The sequence below is a fragment of the Squalius cephalus genome (genome assembly GCF_949319135.1).
Source record: "Squalius cephalus genome assembly, chromosome: 11".
Lineage (NCBI taxonomy): Eukaryota > Metazoa > Chordata > Actinopteri > Cypriniformes > Leuciscidae > Squalius > Squalius cephalus.
In genome coordinates, this window is record NC_137132.1 from 23,131,040 (window position 1) to 23,150,720 (window position 19,681).

The 19,681-nt window shown below is 36.7% G+C and overlaps 1 protein-coding gene across 5 annotated transcripts in view; it reads right to left on the minus strand.

Annotated features, from left to right (window-relative positions):
• The window catches only part of nbeab (neurobeachin b), a 270,853-nt gene that overhangs the window by 192,356 nt on the left and 58,816 nt on the right, over window positions 1-19,681 (minus strand). For all 5 annotated transcript variants that reach the window (XM_079885173.1, XM_079885172.1, XM_079885176.1 and 2 more), the window contains exons 2-8: window positions 11,834-12,065; window positions 9,296-9,396; window positions 8,636-8,731; window positions 7,721-7,842; window positions 4,894-5,020; window positions 2,073-2,192; window positions 614-760 (exon numbers count right to left, since the gene is read on the minus strand). In XM_079885173.1, the coding sequence (XP_079741299.1) occupies window positions 614-760; window positions 2,073-2,192; window positions 4,894-5,020; window positions 7,721-7,842; window positions 8,636-8,731; window positions 9,296-9,396; window positions 11,834-12,065 (945 nt within the window). The remainder of the gene's footprint in view (window positions 1-613; window positions 761-2,072; window positions 2,193-4,893; window positions 5,021-7,720; window positions 7,843-8,635; window positions 8,732-9,295; window positions 9,397-11,833; window positions 12,066-19,681) is intronic.

Consider the following 19,681-nt stretch of genomic DNA (forward strand, 5'->3'; position numbering starts at 1 on the left):
TTTGCACAATGAGACTGAAAAACTGCTGCGAGTTCCAATTACTAATAGGACAGAGCTTCATATTTAATAAGGATACAGCCTTGAAAAAAAAAATCCACAGTAACCTGCTCTGTTTACCCCATGGATGCAATTAAATGCTAAATCGCTTCAAAAGCACCTTGAGAATTAGCGACAAAAGGTCAGAGACATGAAAGGGAAAGAAAGACTAAAAACTATCCGGAGGCAGACTTCATCAACGGAAGACTTCATTAAGAAGCAAAACCGAGAAACGTTGCTGTCGTCAGTGTAAAAGCAATAATGCATGACGACAAAAAGAATAAGGTTCGTCAAACAAACGTAAATATGTAAATATGTAAATGCAGCATTTCTCACATCCGTTTTTTTCCAGCTTAGGCGTTTTTGTAACATGGTATCTGGACAATAATGACCAGCTCGAAATCAGCTGAGATTTAGATCCCAAAACTGCGGTTGTTTCCTCAGGGTGGTGAAATCATGTTTGAACGCACATCAATCAATGACCAAATGCCACAGACAGAGGAATAACATCTCTTGGAGATCAATGGTGGCTGTGAAGCGTTGGGATGTAACGCACTTCGGCAAATCTGATACATACCTTGTAGCCTGGGCCTAGTTGATGGATGGCAAATATCTGAGCAGGGTTTAGCGCTTCACTGAACACATAGATGGCTCCGAGCTGTCCGCAGAACACTCGGTTGGCATCTGCCGTCTCAGATGAGCCAAGGAAACATTTGTCATAGCTCTGTGATAAGCACAAGAAAACAGCTTGGAGTTCTTAGTAGCAATCTCTCAAAAGTGGATAGTAGGGGAAAAAATAGAGAGCTGGAGTGGAAATATAGTGGGATGTCAATATGCAAACTTCATACCAAGCGACTAATGGTTCACAATGTAATTGAGATGTAGCATTACAGAGATGTTATTCTGCGCTGAAACCTGCCTATTAGTTTAATAAAAATCAGCACCCGGGAGACCTGAGGTTAAGCACTGCTGGTCCAACCTTTTAATTATCTGACATTGCTCTCAGTGAGGGACAGAAAAACAGAGGCAAAGGTCTGTGAATTTTAATGTAATCACTGAATCTCCAAGATAATGTCTTATATAATGTAAAGCTTGAGCTGGCAAATAATATATTTTTTATATATATATTAGGGGTGTAACAATATATCGTATCACAATATATCGCAATACAAAATGCAACAATATGTACCGTGGATAGTGACAATATGTATTGTGTATAGTTCACCCAAAATAAAATTACTGTTTGAGTAAAAAAAATCACGTTTTCAGAGTTTTAGTGTCAGTACTACATTAAACTACAGTTGAATATAATGTATAATAATGCAATGGGGGAATATTTGTGGGTCCTGATAATGCCAAATGTCTTACATTACAAATAAAAAGTGGCCTACATTATTTTAAATTTATCTAGTCAGTGAAAGAGTGCAAGCATTTATTCGTCTAAATTAATTCTGTATTTTCAGCTTCAGAATCATGAATATTTTTATTTTGTTGTCAACATTGTCCTGTGCATTGGGTTATCATCACCAAGCCTATTCATTTACACCCACAATGTAATACCAAATTTAGCATTTTAATCAACAGTACATGTTTTGTTAACCTTTTACCATATGTCTTGGAGTATCGCAATAATATCGTATCGTGAGTTCAATATCGCGATATGTATCGAATCGTGACATGAGGGTATCGTTACACCCTTAATAGTCTGTATTTATAGATATACAGACAACCTTTATCTTTTCTACATTAAAGTGTCCCATTTTCATCATATTGCAAAAAAAAACATTAATCAGTATCAAAAAGACATACAGTAAAATAAATAATTTTTGCAGCTCACATATATCACTGTATCGGCTAAACCACATGATAGGTTTGACGTGCTGGCAGCAATAAATGCCATTTATTTATTCTGAAACTGTGGTAAGTCAATGCATCTTTTATCACTTCATTTCACACTGTGCACACAGTGGTGATGATATTACTCTGAGAACATCCGGCAGATACAGACAGAGAGAGAGATAGCAAAGCGCTCTTACGTCGTTAGTGTTGACGTGCCAAGCCATGTCACCGTAGGAGACGAGCTGACCATTGACGTAGCAGCGAATCTCACTGTTCCTCCAGCGGTTATAGATGTGAACAATGCTGATCATGTACCACTAGAGAAAGAAAAAACATTGCAGTGCATGAGGAAGGTCTAAATAATGCAAATCAATAGTTCTCAACTGGTAGGTCACAATCTAAAAATCAGTTGCAGGTCTGTTCTGAGAGGGTCGTGGAGAGTACAATTAATTTTGCATATTGCAGAAGCATCGAAGCATACAGATGGACAGAATCTTTTCAGAATATTTTTTTTTCTTTTTCAAATGGGGTTTTAGCTGTATTTTTCTTTTCTGGCTCTGGAAGCACAAAATTCAACCCAAAACCATTTTCATGGGCAGCAGGCAGAAGGTCTAATGCAGTAAAAATTTGCATTTAGATATAAATAATACATCAGATCTTGAGTGAGAGGAGAAGAGAAGAGAGGAGATGAAGCAGACAGAGGCAGAGAGGAAATCAGAGTAGTGAGGAAGTAAAGGAAGGTTTACTTAGCAGGAGACAAGGGTCATTACAGATTTCATTTCTGTCAATGTGCCACCACACGAAAGAATCACAATATGGTGCAGTGTTTCAAACACACACCATTCAGGACAAGAGGCATGTTCTGTGTATTCTGTTCATTGATCGTAACATCCAACAGAGTTGTTTTTAATCATCGTTTTCTCTTTCATGCAGCTCATTTTTAAAACAACATACCTAACATTTCCATTTAGCTACATTTTGAAAAATACATAATCATATATGCATGAACTGCAATGAGGTTCTATTGCCATTCTGTCATTGCAAATTATCTGCATTTTTTTTATCCTCAAAAAAGCAAGACCACATCAAAATGTACTAAGAGAGTTTCTACACAGCCTGTTATCACTTATATTAAGTCACTAAATCAAAAATTACATTGTTAGGAAGAAGAAGAAAAAAAAAAGAAATAAAGTCTAAACCACTGGAGATCAGGGGCCGTATTCACAAAGAATTTTAAGGCTAAAAGTAGCTCCTAACTGGCGAATTTAGGAGCAACTCCTAAAAATAATGGGCGTGTCACTCGTAACTTTAGGACTCCTAATTTTTTTGACTAAGAGTAATTCACGAAGCATTTTAGCCCTAAAAGTAGCACCTAAGCCTGGGACAGCTTAAAAGAAGTCGAGAGGACTCCTAACTCACTAAGACCTATTCACAAACCACTTTTTGTGGCATTTCACGTTGCGATGTTTTGAAATGCGTATGCGGCGGCTACAGGAGCTTCCAATCGCGAGGGAACAATTTGGCATTGTAGGCATAACTAGGGATGCAATAACGCCACCAACAACAACCAAAACTAGGCTACTCATTGCATGTAAACTAATTGTAACGTTTCAAATTAAATGTTCTTCTCTTTGCAAACGTAGGCAGAGGCATATAGTGACAGATTAATTCAATAATGTTGCAAAGATATTGCATCAATCCATATGTTTCATTAGGCTACTAGGCTATTTGTTTTGCCTTACTCTTTATTCATTTAGGCTATTTATTCAGTTATTCATCATCTTCCGTCCTTCGCACTACTTGTGTAGCGCACGCATTCTCAGACCTGTCACCTGTCACTCATCATCGTAGGGGAGGTGTTTGGAATTATTCCCGCGTTACAATCATCAGCCAATCAAGGTGGTCACTTCAGTCAAGCTCGTGCATGAGTAATGGCGTCATCCATAGCAACGAAGACTCACTCTTAGTTTAGGAGTTGTCATTTTTCTTTACTAAGAGTAGGTCTGAAAGGCGTTGTGAATAACTTCTAAGAGAAAACTCCTAGCTAAAATCTTTTAGTGCGATTTAGGAGTACTCCTAGTGGTAAGATAAAATGCTTTGTGAATACGGCCCCAGAATAATTAAACAGTTCATTTACATGTGCATAACAAAGGATAATCCAAGTTGCAAAAATTCAGTTCTCTTCTTAAACTGTGATAAAATAAATTGTTGTTTTATCACTATTGGACCACAAGAGGTCTGAATCACATTGGCTTATCTGTACATCAACATATTATCACATTAAACACATAGAAGTGGCTGAAAATGAAAACATTAATGGGTCTGACCTTGTTCTGTAAACAGATCAATTTAAATGTGCTATTTAAATGAAACTATGTAGACGTAAAATGCTCATTATACTTATAATCTTTTTTTTTTCTTATTTAATTTTATTTAATTTTACTTAATTAAATTCTTCTTTTTTTTTACATTTTCATTTAATAAAGCATCATCTTGAGCAGTTTGACACAATATGCAAACGTGTTCCCACATCTTTAAGACTGAATGGTAAGATTTGATTTTAGGAAAGAACTTCAAGACCTTGGCAAGCTCATTCTCCTAAGGCTCAAAAGAGCAAGTTAGAAATATTTACATTTATACAGATTACGCCAGCTAAGAGCATTAAATATTGAGTAGAAACAAGGCAATCATTTATTAGACAGATGTTTCAAAACTGCAGCAGCTGTGCAGTGATTTCCAAGAGATTTCCCTTCGATTCAACAAAACAAAAACAAATACCGAAAATGGCCTCAGTTATCTCACATCCTGGGGTTCACTAACAGTTTGTAGACAGCATATTTAGCCCAGTTAACTGGATCATTCATCCTCAGGCACAGCTTCGTGGTTTTCACTGAGCGTCACAGCAAGAAAATTCACAAGTGCATCCACTCAATTCTTACTCCTTCACGACACAATCACTAGATTACTACAGATGCTAGTAGGAGAGAGAGAAAATCAAAGCTGGGAATGAAAGTCTACCTTGCGGGGCTGAAAGTCATATTTCACGCAGTGCTGGAAGCCCTTTCCTTTCGACTTCAGTGACGTCACAATCAAGCAGTTACCCACAAAATGTGCCGAGTAGCCGATGCCTTTGCTTGTGCGGAAACTGAAATTGAAAAATCAATAAATACACATATAATATACAGTATTATATAACACTTTAAGGTGATGTATTTGCAAAATATATTTTGATAGTAGTCAATGGCCACCCTGATTAAGAAAAAGAAAAAAAAAACTTTAATCTAGCTAACATTTGATTTGCTGGTTTTAATTGGTGTTTCAACCTGGGTTTATATAGGAGTTTTGGGCACCTTTCAGATGGTCAGACTGGGAAAGCGGCTTTCTGACCAGCTAAACCAGCATAACACTTTAGCTAGGATGGGAGATTATTTTAAACCAGCTCAGACTATCCTAGACCAGCAACAACCATCTTATGCTATTTTAAGATGTTCTTGTTTAACGGGATAGGAAAAATCACATCTTCAGCTTTCTTTCAAAATCTAAAAGATGGTTTTGCTGGTCTTAGCTGGTTTAGGTTGGCCTCCTAGCCTGGTAGTGCTGGTCTACCAGCTTAAAGGATTAGTTCACTTCAGATAATTTACTCACCCCCACGTCATCCAAGATATTCATTATCTGTTTTTTTTTCTTCTGTCGAAAAGAAATTAAGGTTTTTGAAGGAAACATTCCAGGATTTTTCTCCACATAGTGGACTTCAACGGTTATCAACGGTTTCTAGGGCTCTACACGACCCCAGCCGAAGAATAAGGGTCTTATCTAGCGAAACCATCGGTCATTTAAAAAATACATAAAAAATACTTTTTAACCATAAATGCTCGTCTTGCACGTCCACACTTCACACATGACGTAATCACGTTGGAAAGGTCGGGCGGTAACCAGACGTAGGTGGAAAATGTAGGGTAGGGCGAAAAACTCATTTTCTCCTCCAACTTCAAAATCGTCCATTTCCATTTATTTATTTTTGTAAAGGCCGTTTGACCGTTTGCTTTGTAAACACTAGGTCGGTACTTGCGCCTACGTCACGCGTGACCTTTCCAACGTGATTACACAATGCGTGGTGAATTGCAGAGCTAATGCAAGACAAGCATTTGTGGTTAAAAAGCATATAAATGTTTATTCTTTTAGAAAATGACAGATCGTTTCGTTAGAAAATACCCTTATTCCCTTATTCCTATTCCCCTTTGAAGCTGCAATTTGGACCACTATATGGAGAAAAATCCTGGAATGTTTTCCTCAAAAACCTTGATTTATTTTCGACTGAAGAAAGAAAGACATGAATATATTGGATGACGTGCATGGGGGGGGGGGGGGTAAATTATCAGGAAATTTTAATTCTGAAGTGAACTAATCCTTTAAAATGTCTAAAACCCCTCTAAAACCAGCCGAGAGATCAGTTTGACCAGACTTGGCAGCACAAAACCAGCTTAGGCTGCTCTACAATGTTTTTAACAGGGTGCGTAGGTTTCCTGATATGCATTAGCTAGTTTCCTGTTCCAAAACAGAGAGAGTAAAAATATCTGTCTGCATTTCAAAATGTCAAAGACAGTTTTGTGGTCTCTGTTCCCTACAATAGGACTATAAACACTCACATACAAGAAAACTAACAGCACAAGAGATCGTTTTAGTGTCTTCAAGAGCAGAGAATAAGTGTGATTCTCAGCATGAATCAATACTCTGTTTCTTTGCGAACATCTCCTTTTATTCCGAATCTGTGTCACGCACAAATTGAACTCTTGAGTTTGTGTAAGCGGTCCTGCGCTTGGCAGCTCCAGGCTACAGATTTGGCAGCACAACAGCAACAGTGGGACACAGCGCTCACTCTCAAACCCGGCGTTTAGGAGCAGTAGCTAGCATTATTAGCGTGGCAGACTTCAACAACACTTTTTTGTAACCTCCGCACAAACCCCGGGGCAGTTTCTCAGTTCCTTGATCTACATAATGCATGGAGGAATTTGTATATTCTGAACTCAAGAACATGTGAAAAATGCTTTCTTTAAAACTATTTGTTAGATGGGCAATATGTTGGTAAACTAATATCAGAGGGAAATGACTTAAAAAAAACATGGCTGTTCAAAAATGGATGTTATCCTTCTTTCTCTCTCTCCAAATGCACTCCTTCTCCCTTGAGGACCATTTTCCCTCGCTCCTGGAACCCTGGCCAATAAACACGCGTCTGTGCTATTGATCTGAGCTCTAATTACCCACAAGTCTCTACATACGATGCTCTTTTTGCCTGGCTGACATTAAAAGCCCAAATTAATGTCTATTTCCACCCCGGTGTCCCTCAGCAGAGATTTTCCAGTGATTCCAGAACATTCTGCCCCGGGTTCAAACACCTATTGGTTTAATCAGCAGAATCTGACCTAATTCCCTTTTATGCCTGCATAATCCACCACATCATCAGAAAACAAAATCTTCAAACAAAGCTCATTATATAAGTGGCAAAGCAGCCAGAATATTATCTCTCTCTCTCTCTCTCTCTCTCTCTCTCTCTCTCTCTCTCTCTCTCTCTCTCTCTCTCTCTCTCTCTCTCTCTCTCTCTCTCTCTCTCTCTCTCTCTCTCTCTCTCTCTCTCTCTCTCTCTCTCTCTCTCTCTCTCTCTCTCTCTCTCTCTCTCTCTCTCTCTCTCTCTCTCTCTCTCAAACACTAAAACACAGCCATTCAGTTTAATGTACTTACAGACGCAGGCCCTGAAGGTCATTTTCTTTTCTGCTAAGCAAGTTTTATCTAAGAGTTGACAAAGTTAAATATAACTGCATTAAAGCGTAGGCTGTGTGAATGTAGTCACCAGTAAAGGTAGGGTTTGTCTTTGTCCACATTGATGTTGTTCAAAGGATCCATGCGAAACCAGGTGTTGAGGGTGAAGCCGTTCTGATAAGGCCATTTGGCAATTGGAGGTAACGCAATTGCCTGGCAGAAAACAGAAATGTACAAAAAAAATGCCTGCATATGTAATTTATGCTAGACAATTTTGTTTGCATTCATTAATTCTTCTAAAAATCTAACAATTATAAAAGTACTTAATGTTTCCAATATATAGCCACCCAAACAAATATATATATATATATATATATATATATATATATATATATATACAGTATATATATATTCTAATATATTCTAATAGCTTATTCTTTTGTATTTAATACAGAAAACAGTATTTCAAATAAATGAAAAACATTTCAAACCCTATCTATGTATCAAAGAATCCTGAAAAAAAGTATCAGTTTCCACAAAAATATTATGCAGCACATCTGCTTTCAATATTGATAATAATAAAGGAAATGTTTCTTGAGCAGCAAATCAGCATATTAGAATGATTTCTGAAGGATCATGTGACACTGATGCAGCTTTGCCATCACAGGAATAAATTGTAATAATTTCACAATATTGCTGTATTTACTGTATATTTAAATAAACAAATGCAGCCTTTGTGAAGATAAGAGACTTTCAAAAACATTTAAAAAAATCTTTCTGACCGTAAAATTTTAAACAATAGTGTGCATTATAAAAATATTGCTTTGTTTAGCATTTAAAATGATTTATTTCAATTGAATTTTAATATTATTATGTCAGTTATCATCCATATCATGAATAACAGTTTAAAAACAACATTCATTTAAATTTTACTTTACGACAAATGAAATGTGCATTAAAAGAAAATGCAAATGTGCATTATGGGAAAAAAGGTGGGGTCACTCACAGCTGCACTTCGGCCAGGGAAGTTGAAGAAAGTGTCGGGTCCGTGTCTCTGTGCCATTTGAGTGAGAACTGAGAGCAGTTTGACTGCATGTCTCGGCTGTGGAAGACAGAAGTACGTGAGAGGTAAGATAAGCGACTTAAGGAAAAAGCAAATCACAATAACTAAACTCCCACAGGACCTTCTCAGCAAGAACTTCTAAAACGCTCAATTTTAAATGTAATGTTTTGCCTCACTAAATCGCTTTTGATTTAAGAACTTCGATCCAATCTGTCATATTCGCACCTGTTTTGGCAAGCTAATGAAAAAACTGCTGATCAAAATATTTTATTTTCGTGTCTCGTAACTAATTGTCTTATTAAAGCGCAAGTCTTCACACAATTCTCTATTTTTTTCTCCAGAAGGGGCAATTCACTCGATCCAAAAACTTAAAGCTATTGTGACAACATCCTCACTGTGGTGTCCGCCAGCAGTTGATGTTCTGTCAATATCCCTCACTCGAGAGAACGGTGAATCGATACCTGGGCAGGCCTGATCTGCTCTGCGGTTGATTGCTCCAGAGGTCTAAAAAGGCTCCAAAATTATCTCCAACAGCGGTGAAGCTAACAACCCTTTGGAGCCCCAGAGCCCTACACGAATTTTCACTCATTTTCAGTGGCTTACCCACAATCCTCCTTCTCCTCTCAGCATGCTGAAGAGCAATTTCAGTTCTTTGACGGTGATACTGTAGCTGGCCAGAACTCCAAGCATATCCACCAACAAGTCTGTCCATCATGGAGGAAAAAAAAAAACAGAAAGACAAAAAGAAGTTAGCTCTGTATTACTGAAGTGGGCACAGTGTGGATGTAAACGGTAGGATTCCCCGGGGCACAGGTGTGCAACTGCATTATATTATAACACAATTTCACAGTAAGACGTGCAGGAGGATCAAACACACCCCAGAAAGCACCTTTCCTGAGTCTGGTAGCATAAGCCAGCAAGCCCTTGGGGAACGTCCAGTGGTTAAAAATACTGTAATTCAGTATAACACAAAAAGGTTTACGATACATACGATTTTTGGATTAAAATATCCAAAAACCACTAGAACAATATCTTTTGTTGACTTGTGTACTTGCATTATCCCAAATGTTTCCAATAATGTTTAAATCCAGAGAAATCAGCAATTTCAACCAGTTCAATGGCCCGTGTCAATGACGTCATATCCGTGTTACCCTCGATTTCCGTAGAAGCCATGGAAACACCAAAGACGCTTTAATGTGTTTTATTAGAGAGGTGAGCAACTGTTTGGATACATTTAACGACAGAAAACTATTCGTTGTTATATAGCGCAACACGTTTAGTCTTATTGGTTGAATCTTGATTTACCGCGGGTAACATGTTTGTACCAAGTGGCTAACATAGCATAATCAGGAGGACTTTATTTGTAGTAACAGTAATAAAGCATTTTTTCCACCATACAATATATTTTAAAATGAATTGCACGCCATTTAGCAACACAAGTCATCCAGCTTTTATTAATGTATGATATTCTAATATCGATCTGGCTTAAGCTTTGTGCAACAAGACCGTCTCATAGCAGCCACCGAGCTTAACGAGAGTGTAACATATAACATAACTTTCAACACACTCAGACTTATTTTTCATATGATTGTTTTGACCAAGTAAAATAGACATGCGTTACCCCACAATTTTAATTCGTCCAAAAAATGTAATAATGTGAATTTAAGTGAATAAATAACTTTAATACTCTAGCTCATCCATGAACATGATTTCTGCCGGAGTCCCGTCGGATTGCTTTGTAGAGGTGAAGACAACGACTCCCATGATTCCACGCTCGTTCACGTCGTCATCGAGCTACGCCTTTGTTGTTGTTTTGAATTAGCGACCTCTAGTGGCGAAACTTACATACTGTGCCTTTAAATTAACTGAAGTTTTATAAGGTATTCAATTAAATAATAGAGTGATTAAATTGAATGTACATGTCAGGCAGTCAAACTTTTAAATGTCTAAAATGGAGCTAGCTCTTCCTTAATAAAATGTTCCAGGTTAAATACAGATAAAAGTCGACATTAAACAGCATTTGTAACAAATTTTACTTACATAAAATGACATTTTAGAGCAAAACTGGATATTCATGTAGGAAAAATTTGGAACACTACGATTTTACTGTAGTGAACTGTACATTTTAATATAAATTATATATCGTTGCTGTCGGATGGACCTTGTTTTGGATTTTGGATATCTCCATATTTTGTGAGTGTCTGACCATATATAAAGCCACAATTTCAACTTTGACAAAACAGCATTTTCACAATGTGCAGTTAATATATATATATATATATTTCTTAAGCACCAAATCAACATATTTCTGAAGGATAATGTGACACTGATGTTGAAAATTAAGCTTTGCCAATGAAGGGAAACAGTTGATTCAGCTCTTTCGTTTCAGGTTAAACACTCACTGCTCTGAGAACAACATGAGAAGTTATGCTAATTAATGCCATTTTACACTTTAATTTTGAGTTTCAACAAGACTGCTGCTGAAACCTTCCATGAGCCAATTCACAGCCTCTGCCTCTTAAAAGATTTAGATAGTGAAAAATGGCATTTATGCAAACAGAGGAAGATGTTGGCCATGAATAATAGACGGAATGAATAAAAAAAACATTCTTCTTCATTCATAAACGGCAACTAAAATTTAATATTGCTCTAAACTGCCATTCAATCTCATTACAAGAGGGTGCAACTAATGAGATTTTTCTCTCGGTTTCTCTACTGCCAATGATGAATTCCGCTGCTGAGAAGATTGCAGTTTAATCCACATTTCTTTCACTCCGCTCTCGAACGTCTAAAAAATAGAAATCTACAAGACATTGCTCATATTTTGCATGTGCTGTTCAAAGCAGATTTAAGAGTGTTATTTTTGACCTTTTAAGATAGGCTACATAAACAACAAGCTCCATTTAAGATGCAATGTAAAGTGTACATAAATGGTTTCTCTTTCAAGGAACAGACTGACATTTAAGTCATTTCCATTTCAAATCCACCTTCTCGAAAACAAGTATGTGACGTTTCTGACTGTGTTGTTGCATGTCTTTCATTTCAGAGCTTAACCATTTATAGAACTTCAGGAAAATAGAAAGAAATGGGTTTTACAAGAGGTCAGTTTGAACTCTCTGGGGTTAGGTCGAGGCCACTCACCTGCGATCATGTCATCCACAGAACTCATTTTGAGCAATAGCCTTTGAATGAGGCCAACCTCAGTGCTGGTCTGCAGGTTTCGGACACTCTTGCGCAGTATGGCGGTGAACATGCTCCAGATTTCCGCCTGACACGTGACTTCACAGTGTTCCAGCAGCTCCAACATGCAGATGATGGCCTCTGCATCCTGGATGATGAAGTTCATCTCCAGGTCAAACTCACCACCAACCAGCTGGAGCAGAAGGGACGGTCCAAAATAAGGAGAAGAGAAAGAAACAGGAGGGGGAAAGACAAGGATTAGATTAGACTCATAAGTAACAAGAAAAGGGTGCTTTTTATAGGCTACTAGAGCTTTTAGTGTCTGTTTGAGGTCAGACTGACTTAGTTTTTAGTTGTGACAACAAATTGCTTAAAAAGGGTACACTATGTGTAACTTTTTTTGCGGCTGAACGTTGTTTTGGTTGTTCTTAAAGGAGAAGTTCACTTTTAAAATGAAAATTCTGTCATCATATACTCACCCTCATGTTGTTTCAAAGCTGTATGAATTTCTTTCTTATGCTGAACAGAAAGGAAGATATTTAGAAGAATATCAGTAACCAGACAGTTTTTGGGTCCCAATGACTTCCATAGTAGGAAAAAAATATACTATGGAAGTCACTGGGACCCAAAAACTGTCTGGTTACTGATATTCTTCTAAATATCTTCCTTTCTGTTCAGCATAAGAAAGAAATTCATACAGCTTTGAAACAACATGAGGGTGAGTATATGATGACAGAATTTTCATTTTAAAAGTGAACTTCTCCTTTAAACTAAAGACTGTACAAATGAATATGACCCTGCACAAAAGATAATGCATTACAATGAACTCTGTTAGAGAGATACATGACAATTTATCTCTTCATTAAAATACCTTGTTGAGGTTTATTACTTACATGTTGAGTAATAAATTACTTTTACATTTCAAATCCCTCAATTCTCGCCATCTCCAATGTTGATTCTTGTTTTATTACAAGCTTTATCGCGAACTATTTTTGCCAGCAGACTCTCCTCTCTTTTTAAAACCCTGGAGGTTTGAGATTACATATCAACCTTTCTCACTCAACCTCTGCCACGTTCCACACCATACACGCCTCAAAGTAGCCATCAACTTTTCTCTATTTACGGATATAACGAAACACACACAGTGTTTCACATAATGTATGTACGCAATTTCCCGGAAAAAGCATCATGTCAGGTCTAAAATATAAACGCTTAATATAGGCTTGCCACAGTGAATAAGGGACAAAAACACGTAAAAGGATTGAGGATTGATTGATGACGACAGGAAGCTCGCGATCAGACTGCCATGAATGCACTCAGGACCGCTTGCCGAGGCTATGGTTTACAGGTAAATGTTGTAAATAATGTTCAGTTTCTTGCACAGACCGATCATTTCGCTTCATAAGACTTCAATGAACCGTCAGGAGCCACGGGTATTCATTTTGTTTTGCCAGAATATGTTATGGTAGCCATTGACTTGCATTATATGAAATACCTAATCTTCTTTATATTTCTAGCGAAGAGAAAAAGACACCTACATCTTGGACGAATTTTAATTCAATTTTAATTAACGAATTTTCATTTTTGGGTGAACTATCCCTTTAAATTTGGTTAATTTTGAACAAAAAAAAGCAGATGTGTCAACAACAAAATCCATCCAGCCCTCTTCCGGTCATAACAATCATCATTAGGCAATTATAAACAGCAATCAATAATTGTGTTCCAAGGATTAAGCAAGCATGAAATTGAAGATTTCAAGACTTGTCTCGGGCACATGGGAAGACTTCAGGCACATTCTTCAGAGAGCAGCGATGCACAATGTGGAAAATAAACCCCTGCTTCTTGTGGCTTATTTTCCACAACATCCAGAGTCGACAACTCAGTCTAACTTGTTGGAAATTCTTGTTGGCATGTAGGAATTAACACATGTCGTGCCTCAGAACCCTTAGATATTAGGTTCTTAACAAAAACTTGGTCGCAGAGTTGTTCTAATTGTTGATTGAAGACAGCAAAGGAAGAAAATAACACTAAATTCAAATAATAAAATGGCACTAACCATAATAATGTTTAGTATAGCAACATAAATTGATTTATTTCAGAATATAGCATCCCCTATTTTTGTCAGCTTAAAGTAAGTCATTTTAATTCAACTTAAAATTATGCCACAAATGTATGATTTCAAGCCAGAAAAATTACACAGATGCTAACATGAACAGGATGCATTACATTAAAAATAAAATAAAATAAAATAAAATAAAATAATACAAATTAAGAATGGGTTCATTTGAATTTGTATGTATGAATAATGCCAATTATTGGCTTCCAAGAGCATGAAACCATTAGCCTGGGTTTCCCCATGCTGCCTTGAGCGCAGCGTGGTTTTATTCACACTGCTAGGCAGCCTGGACACCATGGACCAGATTTTCCCCTCAAAAAGGGAACCAATCACAGAATGGGGAGGGAGCAGCAAGACGATGACGACGTCAATGCGACACACCGAAGCAGTTTGTTTATATCTATGGATCCAACATGGCATCAGACGTGAAGTTACCTTTCGATGCATAGTGTTCTAAGTAGTTTAGAACGCAAGTTTATTTCGTCTTCTTCCTCGTCGAATTTCTGTCGCTCTACATACGTCATCTGGTAAATTGAAACGATTGGCTATGAGCTACGTGAAGGCGCATTTGATAGACATTCGTAGCGCCAAATAAACGGCTCTGGGCATTCGTAAACCACGCCTCAAATACGAGAAAATGAACATATGGTTCCCAGACCACGTCTCAATGAGAAAGAGGTCTGACGTTAGCCAGGCTATGAAACCATAAGAATTCAAGAAAATGTATAAACCAAAATCCTAAGTCCTGAAACAAAACCAGCTCAGATCCACAACTTTAAAAGAGCTAGCTATGTAATTGTCCTGCTGCTTTGATTTGACTGACAGTCTCCTGTCTACTGTATTCATTTCTGAACTGAACAGATGATGGGCGTCATGACAACCGCACATTATTTTTGCAGCCTTTTATTTGAGGAGTGGTTTGCATGGATGTGTTAGAGCTGTACTCTCTCTAACAGACCGAAACAGCATGACGAGAGGCAGTGGAGGAAGCGATAAACGGTGTGTCTCATCGTTGAAAAAAAAAAAAAAAAAGACAGGCGTTTCATTTATGAAAACGTCCATCAGTCAGTTTTCTCAGCCTTTCATAACATCCTAATGTGTGCAACGACTGACAGTAAAGAAGACAGCAGCAACAATTATAGAGCACAGCAATGCACAGCATGTTAAATCAATTAAAATAGCATAAACGACAGTTAAACATTATATACGCATATGATTTAAGGAAACCTCCAACAAATACTTCAAAAGGACCATTGTGAGAAGTAACCAGCAGAAGACATGCAAACTCCTACTATCTGCTATACAACAATGGAGCAAATAAGCATTTATTCACCAAAAGCAATAATCAAGTTCCTATTTTAATGCCAGACTAAATGTGTTATTAAGACAGGAATGTATGCAGCATCTGTCTGCTTCCTAAAAACTAATTAGTATGAAGAGTGAACAAAACAAAAATGTTTCTCTGAAGTCTCAGCTGAAAACACATCTGGCCCCAAAGCTGAACCCTAAGGCACACCAATAACAGTTTTGCTTATTTAAAAGTTTTATGCTGAGGGGATTTCAAAAACAGAAAACTGACTACAAACAAAAACTCTTTGAAGCCCTGACAAAATCTATATACTTGGTTTGATTTTAGGTCACATTTTATATATGTTAACAATTTTGCTTTATGTGACCACTTAATTTATTTTAAATATAAAAAGATCAAGATGAAATACACTGCACAACGATTTTGAAATGATCACGAATTTAGTTTTGATCAAACTTAATTTGATTTCCAATTTGCAATTAAAAGCGTCCCACAATCGTTCAACCAATAGGCAGTCTCACTGCTCTAATAAGACTTGCATAGATTTATTTCTGTTTAAAAGAAAACTCAGTGAAGTGTAACAGCATATCAATGAGACACTAAAGGTTTTTTATTCCTACATTACACAGAATCAAGTACAGAATCATAAAAACTAATTTGCTTTTAATGGCTAAATTCAATCTTCAATCCACTGTGGCACAGCTTTTCCTTTAAAAACAAATGGGATATTTCCTTCCCTAGTGTGTGCACTGCATGTTGGGTTGAAGACAGTCGTTTTGTCTAACACCAGCCAGGAGGTTGTGTACATTTTTTGTGTCTTACTTTGACTACAAGACTAATGATAGCGTTTACCAAAACACAAAATAATAATGTTCTCAAATGAACACTGCGGTTCTTGTTTTCTATTATAACTAAACTGTGAAACATATCATTCAACATTTTCACTTTTAATAAGTTATAACCAGTGCAAAAGTGTTAGTGTGTTGCTAGACAAGGCCTGCTCGTTCCACAGCCTCTCCTTTAATCACAGAGCTTCGTCACACTCGGAAATTAGGTGTTTAATTGCATGCTCAGATCCTAGGAGTAATTTGCATCCATTGTGTGACAAGAGGTAAATGGAGGCACAAAATCATAGATTAGACACTCGTGGTAAAAGAAAGCACTCCCTCTCAGGCCAAACAGGAATCACTTACAGTGAACAACAGTTAATAATCTCTGTTAATTTGCATTGAATTTCAATGTCTAAATTAGCGATTGAGAGTCGCTATAGCTCAAAACACTCAACTAAAATGTCTGGATGCAAACTGAAATATTTTAATGAAACATATAAGTGCAAATATTAGGGTCAATATTGCTTGAACTATGCTCAAATGAAAACCCAAATCTGTACATTTAAGTACTGATCTGCTGAACACAAAATTATTTTATATATAAACTACTGGTCAAGTTACAAATAATTAAGATTTACTTGTACGTATTTGAAAGAAGTCTCTTATACTCACCAATACTGCATTTATTTGATCAAAAATACAGTATTATTGTGAAATATTTAAATATTTAAAATAACTTTTTTTTCTATTTAATACATTTTAATTGTAATTTAATCCTGTAATGGCAAAGCTGCCATCTTCAGTGTCACACGATCCTTCAGAAATCATTCTACTATGATGATTCGCTGCTCAAGAAACATTTCTTATTATCAATATTAAAAACATCTGCTTAATATTTTTTTTTCAGGATTTCATGATGAATAGAAAGTAGAAAGACAAACGGATTGCATTTATTTGAAGCACAAATCTTTTATAACATAAATACAAATTATATAAATGTCTTCACTGTCACTAATGATTAATTTAATGGCATCCTTGCTATATAAAAGTCTTACTTTCTTCCAAAAATGCACTCTACAATTCCACCCAATGTAGATTGTGACATAGGGAATTGATAACTCTTGAAAAAAGGTTTAAACACAATGGCAATGGGAAGTGTTAGTTTGTTGGTTCCATTTCTCGTCGAAAAATAGCTAGGAATGGAAGTAGAATCCGCTGATTTGGCACTCAAAGCAAAAATGAAGTGGGACAGAGAAAGGTAATTAAACATTATGGTCAAGGCATTTATGAGTCAACATTTGAGTTTTATTAGCTTTGCTTAAACAATCATACTTTTTAGAAAGCTCATATAAAGGCCTCATTACTGGGAGGTGGCCTTGAGATACTGTATAATTTTAGCGCACGTTTGGTAAATGCTGAATTAATGGCCACACAAAGTGCAACCAAGGCTGTCATAGTGAGATGTAAGGATAAAATACAGATGATTAAGGAAAAAATACAAATGACTGACCCAATAGTGGGGGTGAATTTAAAATGCAACTTTTCTGAGCAGGTAAAAACAGCCGCAAAAATGACACATAATTCAATTTGCCCTTAAACTCTTTCTTTAATGTAAAATGTAACAAAAAGTCTTTGTTAAATTATCTGCACGTTTCTGAAAAGAAAACACAAGGCACATCAATTTTGGCATTCATTTTTTTAAACAAGGGAAACTATTTTTGTCTTTTATTATAAATTGTTCTTTCATATAAATAAATAACAGTGACATTTTAGCCATTCAGGAATACTTTTACCTTTTAGTTTTTTACAATGTTGTAATCAAAATAATTTCCTCAGAAACACATGCTAGAATGAACGTGTCATAAACCACTAATATAATAATGCGCAGCTAGCTTGTCTGTACACAAAAGCAGTTGCCGTGACAACACACCCAGACACTTCAAAGTAGCATTTGGCACGGTGAAAACATTCAAATGGCATGCAAATCACGCATTGGCTCAAAAACATGTATTCGCAAACATGCAGTATGTCATTTAAAGTCTACACACTGTCTGCAGATTGTTAGGCTTCCAGACTCAACGAAAGTGACTGCTGGAACTGCTGATACCATAACAAGCATAACCTTTCTCTGATCTGATAAGCTAAGACAAATTTTGAACGTTTAACTGCATGAACTTGATTTTTTTTTTTCTTAAAGCTTGTGAAACATCATGGACATCATGACAATTCATCAACAATATACAGATTACAAAATATATATTTTTTATTCAGCCTTATTTTTATGTTCTTGTATGTCATATTTATAATGTTTTCTATATGGTTGGGGTAATTCTATACATATAAAAACCTAAACTATATCCACCGCGGTTACAAAGACTTCAGCTCCAGAAGAACCCCAACAAATCCCTCACTTCAAACTGCCGGGATTCCTTCTCTGGATAAAGTTAAGCACAGCGCTTCCTGCTTTCCTATTTCAGAGAAACTATACCTCGCAGTCTTCAGACCTGTGTTTAGGTTCACTGTAATCAGATTTGAGATCTAATGTCAAAGAAACAAAAATGAGGAACAGGATTGCAGTTCCAACTGGAAACAGTGACTGCAAACATGATAAAAGACTTAGGGTGCGTTTACATGACAATGATGTGCTGTAAACAGAAAAGATATTCCTTTACGTTTTTCACGTATAGACGACAATGATGTCAAAATTATCCCTGTTCACATGGATCCGTGAAAAAATGCTGTATTATCCATGCCAGGCCAGTAGTTGGCGATGTCACTATGTAAAGAAACACTACGCGCCTTTAGACTGAACATGTAATACGCGTGCGCATGACGTCACCGTTTTCACAAATTCGCGTTTTTGTACCGGAAACAATAATGGTATAATTTTCCTTTGCCCTTTGAAACCCGTTTTCAAAAGTTTGTGTTTTCAGGTCCCCAAAATGCCATTGTTGTGTAAATGAACTGCAAAAATGGTTTAGTTAAAACATTTTTAGTTGAAAACGGTGTTGTGTAAACGGACCCTGAATTGGCTGATTTAAACTAAAGGAATACCAAAAATCAAACATTTAAATTCATTAAATTTGCTGCAACAAGTGCACTACTGTTCAAACCTTTGGGGTCTGAAAGAAATTTTACTGCAATTTGAAATAACATTTTTTTATTTTAATATATTTTTTAAATGTATTCCTGTGATCGGAGCTGTATTTTCAGCATCATTACTCCAGTCTTCAGTGTCACATGATCCTTCAGAAATCATTCTGATATGATGATTTGCTGCTCAAGAAACATTTATTATTATTATTATTATCAATGATGAGAACAGTTGTAGCCTGGTTATAACCAGACCATTCTCAGTAGTAACTGAGTTGTGGTCTGGCAAAGCTTCATTAATAACTCATTTCCAAAGGGGCGTCACCAACGGACGTCGCTCAAATGCCTCTGGGCGCAATTGGATAGACCTAAAACCAATCAGAGCGATCGTCATCGTGTAAAGTCATATGCTGCGTCCCAATTCGCCTAAGTTACACTACGCCATAAAAGTATGTACTCTT